The 19,008-nt window shown below is 32.9% G+C and overlaps 3 protein-coding genes across 5 annotated transcripts; 2 read left to right on the top strand and 1 right to left on the bottom strand.

Annotated features, from left to right (window-relative positions):
- Positions 1–501: 501 nt before the first annotated feature.
- On the bottom strand, positions 502–1,530 carry LOC108976617. The gene is made up of 2 exons (XM_018945834.1): positions 1,193–1,530; positions 502–1,106 (listed from the first exon to the last, which is right to left on the bottom strand). Exons 1-2 carry the CDS (start codon positions 1,415–1,417, stop codon positions 603–605), a joined length of 729 nt encoding a protein of 242 aa, XP_018801379.1. The 5' UTR covers positions 1,418–1,530; the 3' UTR covers positions 502–602.
- Positions 1,531–7,809: 6,279 nt separating this feature from the next.
- LOC108976654 (putative fatty acyl-CoA reductase CG5065) lies at positions 7,810–15,039 on the top strand. 3 transcript variants are annotated; one of them, XM_018945891.1, is made up of 6 exons: positions 7,810–8,044; positions 11,981–12,221; positions 13,383–13,777; positions 13,852–13,961; positions 14,087–14,522; positions 14,600–15,039. In XM_018945891.1, exons 2-6 carry the CDS (start codon positions 12,000–12,002, stop codon positions 15,015–15,017), a joined length of 1,581 nt encoding a protein of 526 aa, XP_018801436.1. In that variant the 5' UTR covers positions 7,810–8,044; positions 11,981–11,999; the 3' UTR covers positions 15,018–15,039. The 3 variants fall into 3 exon arrangements, with proteins under 3 accessions (XP_018801436.1, XP_018801435.1, XP_018801437.1); XM_018945890.1 differs by having other exon boundaries at positions 7,810–8,141; XM_018945892.1 differs by lacking the exon at positions 7,810–8,044 and adding an exon at positions 8,151–10,075.
- Positions 15,040–16,498: 1,459 nt separating this feature from the next.
- Positions 16,499–18,822, top strand: LOC108976606 (solute carrier family 25 member 51). The gene is made up of 4 exons (XM_018945823.1): positions 16,499–16,742; positions 16,800–17,529; positions 17,589–17,718; positions 17,779–18,822. The coding sequence occupies exons 2-4, from the start codon at positions 17,042–17,044 to the stop codon at positions 18,061–18,063; spliced, it is 903 nt and encodes a 300-aa protein (XP_018801368.1). The 5' UTR covers positions 16,499–16,742; positions 16,800–17,041; the 3' UTR covers positions 18,064–18,822.
- The last annotated feature ends 186 nt before the right edge of the window (positions 18,823–19,008 follow it).

Below are 19,008 nucleotides of genomic sequence, written 5' to 3'. Positions count from 1 at the left end.
AAATTTTAAATTGTCATATTTTTTTTAAAGATTGTGGGAGTTGCCGTATTTCCTTAATTTTATATATAAGCTATAAAATTTTGGGTAAATTTAGAATAATAAAAAATAAAAATAATAATTTTAAAGTATTTACGTATTTATTGATAATAATAGATGTTTCTATTGTAATTAAATGGATTAAAAGATATGTGTAACTTTGATCATGCTTTCACTGAACGTTACCTAACAAGAGAGTATCTAAAGATAAAATTTTGTTTCAGATGATTCAACACCGTGTTGTGAGCGGCACCGCACATCAATTTTTTCCGAAACATTTCTGACTAATTTAAGATATTGCAGATCAAATATCATTATATAATAAACCATTGGTTTTTAAAAAAGATTTTAACTGTTTCATCATTAAAAATGGGCCTTGTTTTTACGAATTAGCCCTACTACCCCTTAATTTCGACTGCGCCTGAACTTGAGCCTCTTTACTTGTTGATTGAGGAGTTCACAAAATTCAAGTGTTTTAATTTATTAGTTTACTAAAATTGCCTTACATTTAAAATAAAATGCTCAAATGCATATATTGATCTAAATCATTTCACAACATTTCCAAATTATGCTTTCCGAATTACTTTTGTTGAGCCAATATTTCTAGTTTCAGCACCCTCGCTAATGGACCTTGGTGTTGTAGAATCTGATTGTCTTTTGTTGAGCGAAACAGTGCTAGCAACAACTCGTAAATTTTTCGGTCTTTTACTTTGTACAATGGAAAGGCTGCAAGCCTTTTTTTGCTGAACAAGCTTTGACCGTTTCAAAATAGAGTACGGTGCACTTTTCGCTGGCGGTGGTGACAAATTCCCTTTAAAGGGCTTGAAACCTCTAACAAATTTTTTCTTCACTTCCTTCGGTTTTTCTAGTGCTTCCTTTGGGATATCCATCGCCACAGATTGTGATGGATTTTTCAAAGCCAATATTGCTTCTTTGTTTTCCTTAATTCTTCGATATCCTTCCGGCGAGATACTTTTGAATTTTGTTTCTCTTATGGTCCATAAAATTGCTGCGAGCTGGGCGATAACTGCAGTTGAATGCCTAACTTTCTCTTTTATTTGCTGCAAAGACTTTAGGATACAAACAATAATTAATAATACTTGCATGTATACATATTTACAAGTTAAATTTACATATTAATATAATGTATCAATACCTTCTGATCTTTTTCGAATATCGTTAGCATGGTTACGACCAAAAATGCTAGGAAAATTAGTATAAAGGATGACAACAGCATTGTGTCAAATGTGCCCACCGAGTCCAAGTGGTTGTCGAAAATGAAACGGAACAATTTTGAGAAACCATTACACATCTTTTGCGAATATGGGTAGGCGCAGGTGAATTCAGTCCAAAATTTTAATACCGGATCTTTGTCGTCCATACTGCCTATTTCTCACTTGACGTAACAATTTGAAAAATTGCAAAAAAAAAAATATTTACTTTAATTGATTTCCTAAAAAATATGAAAAATAATTTTTTGTTGAACATTAAAATACAGGAGAGTTAGAAAAGTTTTATGCAGAAAAGTGTTTTTATACTCTCGCAATTAGAATTGGTGTGGTGAAGGAATGACAATTTACTTTCATTTTCCACCATACAAACCAGAATTTATATAGGAACGATTACTGAGTTTTAGAGTGCCTACCAGAATTTTACTGGATCTATCATGAGCCAACTCTATTTGGAATTTTTAGCGGCTGCATTTCAACATTCGACAGATGAAGTGGAAGTCTCGCACTTAAACACATCTAAAACTCTAAATATAATCAATAATTTTTTAATACCTAAAATAGGCATATAATTTACACAACAGATCTGTAAATATCGATTAAGCAAAACATAACTCTGATTGCAATGTAAATGGGATGGATCTAAAGTATTCTGCTTATAAATATTTATTGGTAATAATATTAGGTTAAAGTTCTGAGAAAAATAGTTATCTCTGCTTACAAAGGGTGTGAATATGTGCAATGTATGGATATACTTATGAATGGAATAAACTATGTCTTTTAATACACACGATTAAATTTCTCAGAAAAGCTGTAATGCCCAGGCTAAACATATCTATGTATGTATGTATGTACATACATTTATCCTATACTTAGCAAATAGGTTGATTTGGGATTCACCACTCTGCAGTTCATAATTCATGTGAGCAAAAAGCTGTATTAAATGTCGGGAATGGTACTGTATGTAAATATGCTTTATACATAATATAAAGTATTAAAAATGGGAATTGTAAATGCGCGTCTTTAGCTACATACATATGTAATAGCCAATAGATTGTGTCGTGAGTCCAAAAACTGTTTTCGATCTTCGCCTTCTCACTTTAGCTCGCTTTCAAACGGATGTTCTTTGGCTACACAGAGGATACTTTTTCTAAGACCAGAAGTCGTGAGCTGCTTGAGCCATATGTAAAGTAAACGTTTCTGGGCACTGCCAAGTGAATGGCGACCATCTGAATGAATCATTCACAAATCGAGCCCATACTACGTATAGTATACATTGTATAATGCTCGTCGTGCCTAAAGATTACGTTTTCATATTTATGTAAAGTGGCGTACACGAGCAGGATGAAATGACTGCATGCGCGTCTGAAAATGTGTAAAATCCCAACTGCATTCAGTATGTTAATTATACGATTTACATACATATGAGTATATACTTGTATATATGGGCAATAAATACTAATACCCTATATGACCTCATAATAGGTTTTTACATTTATTGTATATTTCATCATACAAGTACGATATTTAGTTTGTTTGGAATAGATTTTGATCCACAAAGATGAAAAAACTATATTGTACACAACTCAATGTATCAATGTACGAGTATGTCAAAAATATTTTGGTAAGTTTTTTGGACTATCCTTAATTACTATGCCAAATATGAGCGCCATCTGTCTAACAGTTTACAGCAGCTGCTTAAGTCGGCACTGTTCGCAGTGAGTTGGGATTTTTAGCAGGGATAAAAGGATACCAAACTTATCCCAGTATAAGAGCGCCTAAAAATTAGCGTCTTCTATAACATTTTCCTTTATGACTAATAACCTATTGGCATTTAAATTAAAAATTATTATATAGAGGTCGTTTAATATATGGATAAACTATTTAAATCTTAGTTACTTAAGGGTATATTCAAACAATAAAGGTATTTAAATTATTTCTCAATTAATAAATGTTTTTAATCATTTCCCATTAAAAATTGCATCATAGTGAAACAGGTTTTTTATTATGCAACAAATCCCTCCCTTTATAAATATTTTTTTTTTTTTTTTTGTTAAGATTTCAATGTGACCATCCCTAGTTTACTATATAATTGCTAGAAGTCAAAACCTCCTGAACTGTAACAGTTGACAGAATTCAAGATGTTTTAACTCTTATTAATTGATCTCTCACGTCCAATGAGAGATGAATTGGGCATCTCTTTATCTCTGATTTTTACAATGGATAAAAATATCGAACAAAGAATTTGTCTCATTTCTAACCAAATTTCGGGTGAGGAATCATTGTGAAAGTCGGCTAACGCTCACGGTGATTCAGTTTTATCTAAAACACAAATCTACGAGTGATACGAAGCCATTAAAGATGGTCGTGATGATGAGAATATTAAACAAGTAAAAACGTTAACTTCGGTTGCACCGAAGCTAAATACCCTTCACAGGAGCATTTCTGTTAGTAACTATGTGTTCAGTTTGTATGGAAGCTATATGCTATAGTCATCCGTTCTGAACAATTTTTTTTTGGAGATTATATTGTTACCTTAAGCAGTAATTTCGTGACGATTCGACGTCAAGTGGGAAACTTTTACATACAAGCCCTTGATTCCGATCGTTCGGCTTGTATGGCAGCTATATGCTATAGTGAGCCGATCCGAACAATTTCTTCTGATATTACATTATTTCTACAAAAAATAAGTCATACCCAATTTCGTGAAGATATATCATCAAATGAAGAAGTTTCCCATGCAAGCATTTGATTCCGATCATTCAGTTTGTATGGCAGCTATGTAATATATTAATCCGATCTAAACAATTTCTTCGGATATTACATTGTTGCCTTAGAAAATAGCCTGTGTCAACTTTTGTGAAAATATAGTACATTGTGAAATGTGAAAGTTTTCCATACAAGAACCTGATTCCGATCGTTCAGCTTGTATGGCAGCTTCTTGAAGAGAAAATGATGTTTGCAAAATTTCAAAACGATATCTTAAAAACTGAGGGACAGACAGACGGCTAAATCGACTCAGCTCGACATACTGATCATTTATAGGGTCTCCGACCATTCCTTCTGGGTGTTACAAACTTCTCGACAAACTCAATATACCCTGTTCAGGGTATAAAAAGTGAAGGAAACGTTGCTTGAAAAATGTCAGGCAAGCGTAAAAGAGATGACCAGAGAGCTCGACATCTCTCCCGAGTCCGATTGAATAATTTTGGTGGATATTTTGGGTATTAAACACCTTCTTGCTTTACTTGTCCCTATAAAGCTGTTTTTTTTTTAATAGGATCGTAAACCCGTCTCTTTGGACATGCTTGATCATGCGAATTCCGATCACATATTCAACGAGAGCATTATAACTGCCGGTGTGACAGGGTTTATGAGTTTAACAAGAACAAGAAAACCCGTTTAAAAATCAAGGATTTGATGCATTATGAACTGGTTCTGGATGGACAGGCGGTCAATAAGAAGTACTATTTGGCCGTAACGAGCGGAAAGACAATTCATGGATTTTACACGATGATATGCATCATTACAGCGCGCTACGGTTGTGACCAAATTTAAAGCTAAAACCGCAATGAATACCATCCGTGGTAGAAGCTGAAGGCCTTCCCAAAAAGTACTTATGAAAAGTGTTTCGAGGAGGGGAAAACTCGTTGACATAAGTGTATTACATCTTGTGGGCACTATTTTGAAGTCGACAAAATAAATATTGATGAATAATTAAAGATTTTGCGTTTTATTTACAATGAAATATGTAGAAATAATAATGGAAAACAATCAGCTCTTCAGAGCCGTTAAATATCATATCAGCAGTTTAACAACCACCTTTTATATAATTTTGAAGGTAGCCTAACCTTTTCCTGATTCACACGTGCTTCTTCGACAGTCGTGTAAATACAAAGTTCGTTTCAATCAAATAGTATTAATTTAGGCAACTTTTGGTAGTTTCATACTTTTTGTTCATATTTGCAGCTGTGCTCTAATTGCATTTGCATTTATTTTGGCATCAGTTGCATTTTTGTTAGCAAAGGGTATTATAAAATCGACATGAGGTTTCTCTTCGGATGCAACGCACCCACCAATCCCTAACTGGTACCGAACAGGTTTATAAGTGTCTTTTTTGTCTCTGCTTGCACTTTACATCTCGGCGGCCTTGAGGAAAATAGTCGTTTTTCTCTCCCTGTTCGCCCTAATAAAGTGTGCAATGTGATAAAAAGCGAAAAAGTACCAAAAATATTTGTTTCGTAAGCTTAAACATTGTAAATATGTTTGTATGCATATAATATATATGCCAACATAAGATTATGCTCGTATAAATGTAAGAATGAAATATGCGAAAAATACTACTTCCGTAAAAAATATACTCAAGCTTTAACATGTTAATAGCTCATTTCCTGGCCACACTTATTCATGCCCAAATTATAATTATTTCAATTGTAAATTCGCACATATCCATTAATAAAGTGATTGTACGCAAATGTGTACATATATATGGTATATACTTACGTAGATTATATAACTCAAGCTGTTTGAAAAAAAAAATTGCTTTTACTGCTATGAGCTTAGTTAATAACGCTAACCTTTTGAAGAAGTAAATTTGGGCCAATTCTTCTGTTTGTTGGTGTTATTTTTGCAAATAAGCAGATATTGCCTTAAACGCATTGTTGTGCTGTTTTGTAGCAATGGCAAAATTAGGTAAACGGAATATATTCACTGAACGCATTCATATGCCTACAAACCGGTAGTTTTCACTTTCAGTTTTCTTTTTATGCCAAGGCAAGGAGTAGCCTTCCTAACCAGTTTCTTTGTCACATTTTTAACCTGTTTACATACGTTACCTGTTATGTGTTTATTCACTTAGTGAATCCCATTAAGATATTTGTTAAGCATCCTTAAAGTTGTTTTAAGGGGTATGACAGACTAAGGTTTTCATATTCTAGAGTTTTTTGACAATTTAAGCACTAACTTTAGAGTCCTGAAAAGTTGTTATAAGCCTTGGATGGAATGAATTTCAGTGCCTTTGGCGAATTTTGGTTTTTCGGTTTCAGCTTATTTTCGGAACGCTATTTACTAGATTGATGCACAATTTCGACGTCCCTCTTCTCGATGAAGTTTTTCCAAAAGGTTCAGTAAATAAAATGAGTTGAGTCTATCCATAGATACAAAAACTCTTTATTACATGCACTCTTAGTCTTTTTGTCGGTTCCAAAGCTTATTCTATCTTAAAGGACACAGAAAAAAGTGTACCTACAAGGTTTCAACTAATTCTGGTTCGAGAAAAGCGAAAAAGAGATACAGGTTTACAAGGTAAAAATGGTCAAATGAAATAATGGTAATCTAATAGACCCCTTACCGAATCACTTAACACATTTTTTTTTTCATTTTTGCTCCAATCGACTCATGACCACTCTTCTAGGGGTTATAACATATTTGGATTTTCGAAATTCAGAGAGAAAAATCTGTCAATTGTTAGGTGTTTTGAAAAAACTTCAGAGCTCTTTCTTTAGGGCGGGGATAATGGTTTTCGACCACAATTTAATGCCTTCTCTTTAATTCATGTTGATGTTGTTGTAGCAGTAAATCCTGTGCAGTGGTAAGGAAGTAAGTATTGGCCTTCTAATAGGATCTATTTCAACATTGTCGATCCATAAGACGGCGGTTGTTAGATGAGAATTTTATCACAATTTTCACTCACACAATACCCGCTTCAACTTAAATCCGTTTGCTGTCGCTGAGGTAGATCCTTCAAAATATTTTTGCTTCATTTTTCAATAAAAAATTATCAAAGCATTTTTTACCAGCTTAAAAGAAATCGCGCTACCGAAAAGAATTACTCCGGGATTGAATTTACCGATTATAACTACATAAGTAAGTTTGTAAATAATTGCCCTAAACGACGATATCAATTGAACATTGATTTTTACAATATTTTTCTGACTTATTAATAATGTATTTTTAAGCGGGCTTTTAACACTATTTAATTAGTACTATTATACTAATGAATATTGTTGTTATCACAACGTTTCACTATATGTGCACACACATATGTTGGGTTTGAAGTTAAATAAGAAGAATTCTTCTCAAATAGCATACCAGTTTTGGAACAAGGGTTAAGTAAATTTGTTCATGGGTAGGGCAAGAAGGTCAACATAATTCTCATGCTATTGAAATGTACACACGTTGACAAATGCTTGCAGTCTTTAATTAGTATTTATGACAGTCTAAATCGAGTCAAAGTATTTTCTTGCAAATCACTGCCCAAGTAAACACTTTAAGCACTGTAAAATTACTTGTAACTTACTGTTGGTGCTACCTATGGGTATTTAGTTGACCCTATATACCGAAACGAACACCAATACATTTGGCGCAAAGCGTATTCGCCTCGAAAGATGCTTCTTTATTTGCCTACTCTTATTTTTCTTACCACAAATATTATTAACTACTTAAAACATGATCTGTATGTATGTGTGTGCATGTGCTTCGTTCGTCTATTTAGGCTCCTTTGCTGCCGAGATCATATAATTTCCTACCTATTCATGATATTCACTTCAGTTTGTGCTGTGACTTCAGGCGAAAACCACAACAAACGCTCCAATCGCAAGCGCAGTAAAGCTCGCAGCTCGATCGCTCGAATATTGGAAATACCACAAATACCTGTAGTCGTACATGAAATAAGCATTGTGTTTCCTCAAGTTTCCGAGTCGTCAATTGCGTGCAATCATAGTGAAGAGTAACTTTTCATTTACTTCTATTAGTCAGTTACTCAGTCAGTCGGTTAGTGGGTGAGTCGCAGCAGTGCCGCGGAAAGCCTAGTACGAGTTTAACAGCAGCGATATTAGTATATGAACAGTCACGAACGCTCCTCCAAGGAACTGCATGGTATCTCGAATTTGTTGCTTTATAAAGAAATTAATACAAATGTGCTAATGATATAGAACATCACCGAACAATTTTTGTGTGAAAACAATGCAATTAAATGTGGTCTACAAAGTCTTGATGTATTTTGTCACTAATAACACAGCCTTGAGCAGTTTAACCCTGAATCAAATCAGCGTAAAGATGCTTAGACAAACAGTGCAATTAGCACGCGTATAAAAATTAGGAAATTCCAAATTAATTTGTAACAAATGAAATTGAAAGTTGTAATGCCTCACTATAATACTTAATTATAATGTCAATGTGAGAGAAAAGCGCTTAATTGTTGCCGTAAAAGAGTGCCAAAGTAATAAAATGCAATGAATAATGAAATTTCCTTCAATGTTTCAAATGAATTGAGCGCAAAATAATGATATTTCTTCAAGTTATGCATGCAGAAGCAATCGAAATAAAAAAAAAATATGAATTAACGCCAATACCAACAATACCGACAAGCGTAAAAATTTTGTCAAAAAATATGAATTTGCAAAAAATGCCATTGAAACTAAATAGTGCCTACTGGACTGTGTTAGTACTAAGCTTAACTTTGGGTACTTTGTATAACTAAGTTTGTGTACTTGCTAAAAAGTGAATGTGAACGTCCGAATATAACAGATATTTATTTGTTAACTAATTTGCACTACAATCATATTGTACATGTGTACATATGTATSTATGTATATCAGCGTATATCTCAAAGTAATGCCTCGGCTGCTTCACAGCATATGTATATTTAAATACATACATATGTATTTATATATGAACAATTGGACACATTTTGAGCTTAGATTTAAGTAGATGCATTGTATTCTAAACGCCTTGAAAAATCAAAAATTTTCTTACTGTAACTATTAGATGTGTATGTATATGTATACGTATATATGGATTTAAAGCACACATTCTTATTATTAAATAATTATTACGAAAGCATTGCGAATTTGAGCTCGCATGTAATTTTACACCAATCTACTCACCAATGGTGACCGCATTGGTTACTTTATTGCAAATACGTCGAAGATTCGTCAAATAATATATTCCGCTTCTTTATCTTTAACAACCAATTTTCAAGTTCATAAGTAGTCTGGAATTTACTTATTATTTATTTAAAGACTTTTTTTATCTAAAAAAAGTATAAAAACATAAATTTTGCATCAAGGCGCATCTTAGGTGTAAAATTAGGTAATTTTGGTAATAAATAATTATGCAATAAAATATTTGGTGCACAAAAATATTTTTCGTTAGTGAAAAAAGATTCGTATTTAATTCAAACCCTTGCTCACCACTTGTCCGATATTTTCTTGTTTCTTAATATAACGGTTTAATTAAACGATTTGGAACTGATAACAAAATTTTCTGGTACAATTTAAATTCCAGTACTCCATTTACAGTGCATATATGTATCTTCAACAAGTTCACTCCAAATCTATCTAACTTTCAAAATGCGCCATATTTATATTCCCGCGCTCTCAACAAAAAAAATCTATAAAAAATTAATTATACTTCCAATTTTAGTCAAACCATGCTGTATATATAATATATTCACTGCAATGGTTTCTAGCCGGCTTCAACATAAGAAGTCACAGAGACTATAAGTTTGAGTATGCATTTTACTAATAGATTATAATGTTTGTATTATCAACAGAAACATAGTACAAATAAAGAAATATACATATGTATATTACTATAACAAAACAAATATGTATGTATTTATAAAGTTGAAAATACAAATGTGCGACTTTCAATATGCGCCAGTTTCCTCATATTTACACGAACAGGTTGCTACCGCAGTACACAAACGCTTTTAATTAGGTATTAAAACACACATACACATATGCACATGCCGAAGCTTAACGCAAGACAAAAGTAACGACTCTGACACGAGAACTGCTGCTCACAAGGTATGCTTAAATCCATTGTATGTATGTATGTATGTAAGTTGGGGTGTATGCATGCATTTGATAAAATATTGCGTGCAAGGTAGTAAAAGTGCTAATTTGTTACACCAACAGCATTAGCGGTGAATATTACGCGTATTCGCTTACTTGAATATTTCAATTTTGAGCACTTCTTGTAAATAAATAAACATATATGTTCATACATATGTGGGTGAATATTTACACAGCAGTAGCAGAGCTACTAAAAGCCACAGCATAAAACATTTATCGTCGTACAATAAAACAATAAATATTGTAAATTTTTTTATGATATTTATACAGCATTTTTTGGATAATTTTGTAATAACACAACTATCTACGTACATCTATGAAAATTTAAAAAAATATGTTGCAGACAAAAATTTGAAATATTGAACTAAAAATTATTATTGTTTAGTCCACAGGCATATTTGACAATATTTATTTGGTAAAATATTTTTATAAAGTTCAAACATTTTATAATTTAACTTTGAATTAGTGAGACATCTATGTACCTAAACTTCTTGTCGAAACAACCCTTCGCAACAAAGCAAAAAAACTGAGAAAGCAAATATTAAAATGTATAAGACTTTTTCAGTGCAATTTATGTATGTTATACATATAGTATATAATATAATCAGGATAATTTAATTTTGAACGATGCACATGCACCTATACATACCCACATAAGTACATATGCTGCAAATTTTAATGAAATTCACAGCTAAAGTGAGATTAGTTGAGTGCGATAAGAGGAGCACCAATGTGTTTGAAATTGAAAGTGTAGTAATTTATTAAGCAGGCAGGGCCTTTTAATGGGGTTTGTGAAGGGTGCCCCAAAATGAACGCAAGATTAGAATTTTTTGCCATTTATGTAGTAAAGTTTTGACAACCCAAAAAAATYCACAGCTAACAGTTTAGGCTTAGTGAAAATGGAGCGTTAAACGATAAAGCAAAAAATAATGAAAGCTTGGCGGCCGTAGTTTGAAAATTTCAAACTAAATATGTCGCTTAAGTCTTTTGTTCATGATATTTGCATGAATGTTTATACTACATACGTAAACTTGTGATTTTTGTTATTTTATTAAAGTCGGCTTTATTTTAGTGAGTAAACTTTCTAACAAAAATGTTGTGACCACTTATAATTAGAATAATTATTATAAATCGGAAATAGTACAAATTAAAATAAAACTTTGGTGACGCTAATATATTCTCGCCCAGAAGACAGTTGATTCTACGTAATTTAAATGTAGGAGGTGTTTTTTATCTCAACATATATTTAACAAGTGTAAACTCAACAACATACTCCGAAATATATACAGATTTTCCTTTATTATTATATAATCGAAGATGAATGATTTGTTTAAAATTAATATTAATTATTATTTAATTATACATATATCATATATGTATACTCGTATATAAAGCTTGATTATATAATAATGGAAAATCTCCAAAAACTCCAAATAATAATTTTCTTGTTTCATAAATATGCGAACATAATTTAAAGAGTTTACTCAATATTATTTAACCAGCAGCAAAGACATAAAACGGTATTTACCAACTGTCGACATACGCTGTATAAGATACGTAGGTGCAAAAATGCCAACGCCACATACACATGCACACTATGTACAATAAATGCATACAATGTTTTTGACTAAAACAATCACAACTCAACAAATATTGACTCTGTTTAGACTCTGTTAATATGTAGTGGGCAATTCAAATGAAAATTAGGATAGATTTATGTACATGAAAGTGTGCCACTAAGTAACGCCGTTACATCAATCGCCTACCACTACAGTAAACTTTATGCTATTAAAATTTTTTGTTACTTTTTTCGTTTTATTTGTAATTATGCTTATACCTGTTTCTATTTCCATGCAGAAACTCATATTTCCACACAATGGAACTCCTTACTACAGTGGAACAATGTGAAAAATCTCAAATAGCCCAATGGTATGCCGGCAAAAACATACTTATAACCGGCGCCACGGGTTTTATGGGCAAGGTGTTGGTGGAGAAATTGTTGCGCAGCTGTCCGGAAGTGAAAAGGATCTATCTGCTTATAAGATCTAAGAAAGGTGTCGATCCCTTGATACGCAAGGATCAGTTTTTCAAATGTGTGGTAAGCTTTCAAGTATATATAGTGGATTCTAAAAGAATCGGAGTTTGAAAAATATTTTTACAACTTGTTATTGAGTGTCAATGAAGAAATTCAAAGATGAAATTCAGAAATGAAAAGTTCGCATCTATGAGAGGGTGGCACTTTGTAGTTAACTCTAACCTTCAAAACTGGCTGACGAAAAATTATTTTGAATTCTCATAATTTGATGAGAGTTTTATAAATTAAAGCTCAGGTTATGATAAAAAGGTAATCGCTGAGAACAATTTTATAACGAAGCAAATTTGTCTTTTACTATAAAAATTGTATGAGAAAATGTGATAATCCTTATCATAAGCTTGTTGCAGTTTACATAAATATATGTATAAGTATATACACAAATTTGTGGTAGCAAACATGAGCATTAATTTTACCTTTCCACTATAAAAAGTATTTATGGACCAAGTACTATTGTAAATAACTATGTAAGTACTTACATTATTAGGTAAAATTAGGAATCAGGTACATATTCATATATGTATATAATAATTTTAACAATATTTACCAATGATTATTTCAATTAAGTCATGGCCCGCAGATCGCATTAGACAAACTGAAATTATTTGTTTGCTAAATATAATAACGCTTTTGAAGACATTTTGCTTTTTGAAAATCAATACACACATATAATGTACATCTGTATGTATTTGCCTCGATATTTCCACATTTAGATGATGCGGTTAAATTTTCAATGGGCAACATCGTTCTTACACATAGACGCATAAAATTTCAAAGTCGTCATGTAGTACAAGCAGTTTTTTTTTAATAATGAGAGTAGTAAACGGTAATTGAATTTTTTCGTACCTTAAAAATTTGGTAGGTATTGGGTCTTAATAGCAGAACTTTGTCAAAACCTCTGGTGTATAACGTCATCACATTTCTGAAATCACAGTGAGTTTTGAATGCTGGCAATCACATGGTGCTTTGTTGGTGACATTTTCGAAAAATGCAAATTTTGAAATTGCAGAAACGCGCACTTCTTCCAATAGAATGGTATATAATCCACTCTATATACATATATAGGTTTTCTTCCAAGGATTGGAAATAATAGGTTGAAATTTGTCAGAATACGAGTATCTTCTGTGCTTGTTAATAAACAAACACTCAGCTTTAATTTTATTTCAGATTTTCAATAAAATTTTAAAAGAAAATCCTGAAATTGCGAATAAAATTCAAGTCATCAAAGGTGATGTGTTGGAAAAAAATCTTGGTTTGAGCGCAAATGACACAAACGTATTAGTATCGAATGTTGAAGTAATATTCCATTGTGCTGCTAACGTGAGGTTTGACCAACCCCTGCGACCTATGGTTCAAATGAATGTTGTGGGCACACTGAAATTGCTACAGTTGGCTGAGAAAATGGCCAATCTCCAAGTGATCATACACGTATCGACGTCATACTGTCAATGCAACGAAAGCGTTTTGGAAGAGCGCGCCTATCCAGCACCACAAAATCCCTACGATGTTATAAAAATGGTGGAAGAAATGAGCGATGAGGCGTTGCTGGAAATAACACCAAGGTAAAAATATACCCAACCATTAAAATCACTTAAAAACCATAACAAAAGTAATAAAATTTTGATTTTAATTTTAGACTGTTAAATGGACTACCCAACACATATGCCTATAGCAAAGCGCTTACTGAAGATCTGATTTGTAGATATGAAAAAAATTTGCCTATCATTATTACCCGACCATCGATTGGTAAGATCTTTGCAATCTTCTTTAAAGTTGTTCGATCAGATATCCGTATCAATGATAGTGTGACTCTAAACAATAACTTTTATGATGCAAATTAATTCGATGTATTTTATATTTATTTTATTCAGTAACTGCTGCAATTAAGGAACCTCTGCCTGGTTGGATAGAAGGTGTTAATGGGCCTACCGGACTTATGATTGGCGCAGCACGTGGCGTAATTCGTTCAATGCATTGCAACCCTGACTATTCATCAACAGTTATACCAGTAGATACAGCTATTAATGGAATGATAATTGCGGGATACAATCGTAGCAAGTCACAAGAACAAGGAAATGTGGAGTTTTGTAATCTTTGCATATCAAAGAAAGCTCTCTTTTCTTGGGGTGAAAGTATTGAGACTGGCAAGCGATTTTTTTATGACTTTCCACTAAGCTACGCATTGTGGTATCCAGATGGCTCGATCAAAAAGAATTATTACCATCATTTATTTTGTGTGATTTTCTTTCACTACTTTCCGGCATACCTCATTGATTTCCTCTTATTACTTTTTGGGCGAAAACGATTGTAAGTCAATTGTTTTTTTTTTTATAAATTATACATAGCAGATATTTTTAAATTATTTTACTGTCCTCTTCTTGCAGTATGGTGCATGTTCAAAACAAAATTTCAACTGGTCTAAAATTATTGCAGTACTACACGACTAAAGACTGGGACTTTAGAAATGAGAAATTCCAACGTTTAAGCGATAACCTAAATCAATTAGATCAGAAAATTTTCGACGCCTCTGCTAGTCAAGTTAACTGGGAGCAATACATACGTGGCTATATAATTGGCATGCGTACATATATACTTGGGGAGAATGAAGATACAATTCCACAGGCAAAGAAAGTTCTTCGTCGCTTATATATTCTAGATCGTTTAACAAAATATACTATTTGTATATTATTTTTTTGGTTTTTGTGGGCTCATCTAGAAGGCTTTGTTGAACGAAGTGATGCTATAATACGATCATCTTTACATATAATTTATAAAGATACTAATAAAACTCTTCATATATAGTACAATTTTTAATTTTTTACAATATAACATGTTAATATTTTGTATTGTTTAAGTATATTATTTTCATTCATTTTAAAAATCTTAAAAACTTATTTTTTTATTAACATAAGTCTATAAACAAGTAATAAATTTAAGTAAGCGCTCATTTATTTTAATAAAAAATATAATTCTGATCAAAGCTGTCATACAAACTGAATGATCGCAATCAAGTGTTTGTAAGGATGCAAAAACCTTTTGATTTGCAAAGAAATTGTTCAGATCAGAAATTTTTAGCATATAGCAACTAACGTTTTTTTTCTTGTTTTTATTAGTAATTTAAGCGAACTGCAAATAAAGATAAATGTAAGTGAACGACTACGGAAGTTAATAAGTTTAAAAGTTAGTGAAGTCACCTTGTGACCTCCAAATCAAATCACATCGCGGCGTGAGAATCATCTAGGCACTGTTTAGGCCCGGATACTGCTTTACTTATATAAGACAGCTGGCAGCACACTTTTCGTGAAGTCATCTTGTGTATTCTAGATAAGATCACATTGCGGAGGGAGAGTCACCTAAGCGCTGACTAGGTACGGTGTCCGGTTTTCTTTTATAGAACCAGCTGGCAGCCAGCTTCCAGTGAGGTCACCTCCTGTCTTTTAAATCACATCACCTCGAGGCGGGAAAATCACCTAAGCACTGAAGGCAAGGTGTCTGCTTTTTTTATAGAGCCAGCAGCTTTCAGTGAGGTCACCTCATTAATTTTAAATGAAATCACATCGTGGTCACATGCGAACATATTGTTCAATTCGGACTACTATTGCATATAGATGCAATACAAACTGACGGCTCAAAATTAAGATAGAGATCATTTTATACCCTTGTATTCATAAGAAATAAACCTGTGAAGGGAATAATTACTTTGGTGCAGAAAAAGCTAACATTTTTCCTCTTACTTTTATAAGATAAAATAATTTATTAGCATATGTATTATGGTACTCACTACGATTCAAAAACGAAAAATGGGGATCCCCTGTTGTTGTTGTTGTAACGGCAGAATTCTGCCGAGTTGACAGTCCTTGGCCGGATAAAAATCCGGGTCCGTTCCGGTTTTCGTAGACCCGACTGTCGTGGGAACGGTGGCTTCCCTCTCTACGGTAGCTTTAAAATACCTATAATGACGGTCACAATCTTCCGAAGAAAGGAATGCACAAAATGCCTTGTTAACACAACCATTGAATGTAATTGGTAGAAATTTAACAAAGTTTAGGGTGTCTACTTCCTTTCCTTTTTTATTCATTTGCTTTCTTTACTTTTAATTATAAACAAAATATTAGCTATTCGCACCATGTACTCAATTTGAGTTTGAATAATTAACAACCACCTGAACCTTTATCGCTTCAACCAAAGTAACATTTTATCATCTCTAATCAACGCCGTTTTAATTTTCTCCTCAGCTGCGATATTTAAAATATCAGCTGTTTACAGAATGACAGACTGATAATTCTTACTACGAAAAGAACGAGGAGTTTTAAAAGTACGTGTAAAACCTTTATCCTGCTGGAAATATTTTATGATTAACAAGAGAGGCAGAGAGGCAACAATCTTGATACAGATGTGTTGCTTCTCCCATTTGTTATAATCAAAAGCTGGCTGTGTTACAAAATATGCTAAATGAAAAACGTGACGTATGTTTATGTGACAAAGTAAAGCATAAGGAGAGAAGTTACCAAAGGGATAGTTCTGACCGTAAGATAGCTTATTATCATAGTTATGTAATTTAATAGTTTTATCTTAATAATCTAGGGATATACGAAGCATAAATCATTCGATCATGTGTAGTGCATAGAAGTGTGAACTATTAAAGCTGTGTGTGTGACCAAAAATAGAATTCAAAACCGAAAAGGTTCATACAAACCCACCTCTGATAGTATCTCCAGCAGTTTAACCGTCATCAAATGTTGAAAATAAGTTTACGAGTACTACATATCAATTACAATACAAAAAAAATATTTGGATAAAACTGTTATTTGCATGCATAGTACAACATGAACAACGAATCAAAATTGCGGGACGTCAGCAGCGAGGCTTTAACAACAACCCCACACATATACACCAAGTCCATATTAACCGCTTTCGACTGGAAAGAGTTTGCGTGTGGGTGTGGGGCAGCCTTTATAAATATAGGCGTCACCTATCCAATTTATAAAATGATTTTTCGCCAAATGCTCCATGGTGTGCCAATAACATCAGCTTTCGGCCAGTTACGACACGAAGGTTTAGGATTTCTTTATCGTGGTATATTCCCGCCAATGGCACAAAAAACAATATCTTTGTCAATTATGTTTGGTGTGTTTGATGGTTCACGCAGATATTTAATTGACAACTTTAATATAAACTCATACACGGTTAAAATAATTGCTGGTATTACATCAGGCACAGTTGAAGCTGTACTACTTCCTTTCGAAAGGATACAAACATTATTGGCACATTCAAAATACCATGCATATTTCGCTAATACACCGCGAGCGTTCAAGTAAGTTACACAAACATATTATCATTTTGCCACTTATTTTATACTTAAACTCGTTTTAGTTATGTACTAGTACATCACGGATTTTTAGAGCTATATAGAGGTATTGTGCCAGTGCTGTGGCGGAATGGACCATCGAATGCCATGTTCTTTATGCTTCGGGAAGAAGTTTCATTATTTCTACCAGAGACTGTAAGAATTTGTAAAATACTTATATACATAATTAAATCATTATTGTAATTCTTTTTTCAGACGTCGAAAACAAGCAAAGCAGCACAGGAATTTGTTGCGGGTGCAATTATCGGAGCGTCAATTAGCACACTATTTTATCCGCTAAATGTTATAAAAGTTGCCATGCAAAGCGAAATGGGTCAAAAATCAGAAACAATGTGGACGATATGCAAACAAATCTACTTTGAGCGAGGAAATCGTATAAAATATTTCTACAGAGGATGTGGTTTTAACTCTTTTCGTTCCTTTATTAGTTGGGGAATTATGAACACCGCTTACGAAAACTTGAAGAAAATTATTTCATAAAAATGTTAATGGTGCTGAATTCATTTCGGCAGCTGATTATAGCGCACATGGAATGTCCGTTTTGTGACAGTGTTGCAGAGGACTGAATCGCGCCGAACGATGCCTGATACATGGTACGTTCATGTACTTTTAGGCGGAGCAGTATCGTACTGAAAGAAATTTAGAAATTTTGGTTTTGTATATAGCAAGTAAGAATTTGGGTTTTGAAATGTGTTACTAGCTAAATTTCTTTTGTAAATTTAAGTAAAATTAAATTTTATTTAAATATTTTTTTTATAAACTGCCCTTAGACCTTCTCATTCTATATACATTGTAACATAGTGTACGTACATAAATGAAAAATTTGAAGTTAGACTTTTAGTTCTATTAGTGAATTGCATATGTAAGTATAAGAGAATGTGTAGAGAGTAGTAAAAACCATAAAAACTAAGGTTTCGTTTATTATAACTAAATACATTGCGCATTTAGTCATTAATTCGTAACACACTTTTAAGCAGTAAGAATGTGGTTTTGCAAAATACTATTATTAGCTTACATGCAACTAGTCCCTATTAAGTAAGCATACGTATTTACTATATAGTATTCATAATACATACTCACTTGCTATGAATATTTCAAGAGGTCAATGTATTGTAATTTATTATGACGTATAAAGTTTCTCTTGTATGTCAATTGAACGATTATAAGTATTTAATATGAAATAAAAAGACATGCCTGTAGAAGCAGTACGGCTGTTATTGACATTATCAAATCAACATACATACATAAATGTTTCTGTTAATAATAAGTTCAAAGAGCGGGTTGACCGCCATTACTTGGGTGACAATAAATATGATTCTACACGCGTCTGCGTATAATATAAGAATGTTGGGACTACTTACGTCCGATTATTTCTGTATATTTCGTAATAGTGCTTTAAAATTTCTAGTCATTTGCCCTTTGTAT

Source organism: Bactrocera latifrons, unplaced genomic scaffold (assembly GCF_001853355.1).
Source record: "Bactrocera latifrons isolate USDA-ARS-PBARC rearing strain unplaced genomic scaffold, ASM185335v1 scaffold_79, whole genome shotgun sequence".
Classification (NCBI taxonomy): Eukaryota; Metazoa; Arthropoda; class Insecta; order Diptera; family Tephritidae; genus Bactrocera; species Bactrocera latifrons.
This window is presented reverse-complemented; position numbering and strand designations above follow the sequence as displayed.

Coding starts and splice junctions, on each gene's coding strand:
- LOC108976617 (XM_018945834.1), bottom strand. CDS start 1,417: ATGGACGACAAAGATCCGGTATTAAAATTTTGGACTGAATTCACCTGC. Junction 1,107..1,192: donor TATTCGAAAAAGATCAGAAG/GTATTGATACAT, acceptor TGTATCCTAAAG/TCTTTGCAGCAAATAAAAGA.
- LOC108976606 (XM_018945823.1), top strand. CDS start 17,042: ATGAACAACGAATCAAAATTGCGGGACGTCAGCAGCGAGGCTTTAACA. Junction 17,530..17,588: donor AATACACCGCGAGCGTTCAA/GTAAGTTACACA, acceptor AACTCGTTTTAG/TTATGTACTAGTACATCACG. Junction 17,719..17,778: donor CATTATTTCTACCAGAGACT/GTAAGAATTTGT, acceptor TTCTTTTTTCAG/ACGTCGAAAACAAGCAAAGC.
- LOC108976654 (XM_018945891.1), top strand. CDS start 12,000: ATGGAACTCCTTACTACAGTGGAACAATGTGAAAAATCTCAAATAGCC. Junction 12,222..13,382: donor ATCAGTTTTTCAAATGTGTG/GTAAGCTTTCAA, acceptor ATTTTATTTCAG/ATTTTCAATAAAATTTTAAA. Junction 13,962..14,086: donor TATTACCCGACCATCGATTG/GTAAGATCTTTG, acceptor TATTTTATTCAG/TAACTGCTGCAATTAAGGAA.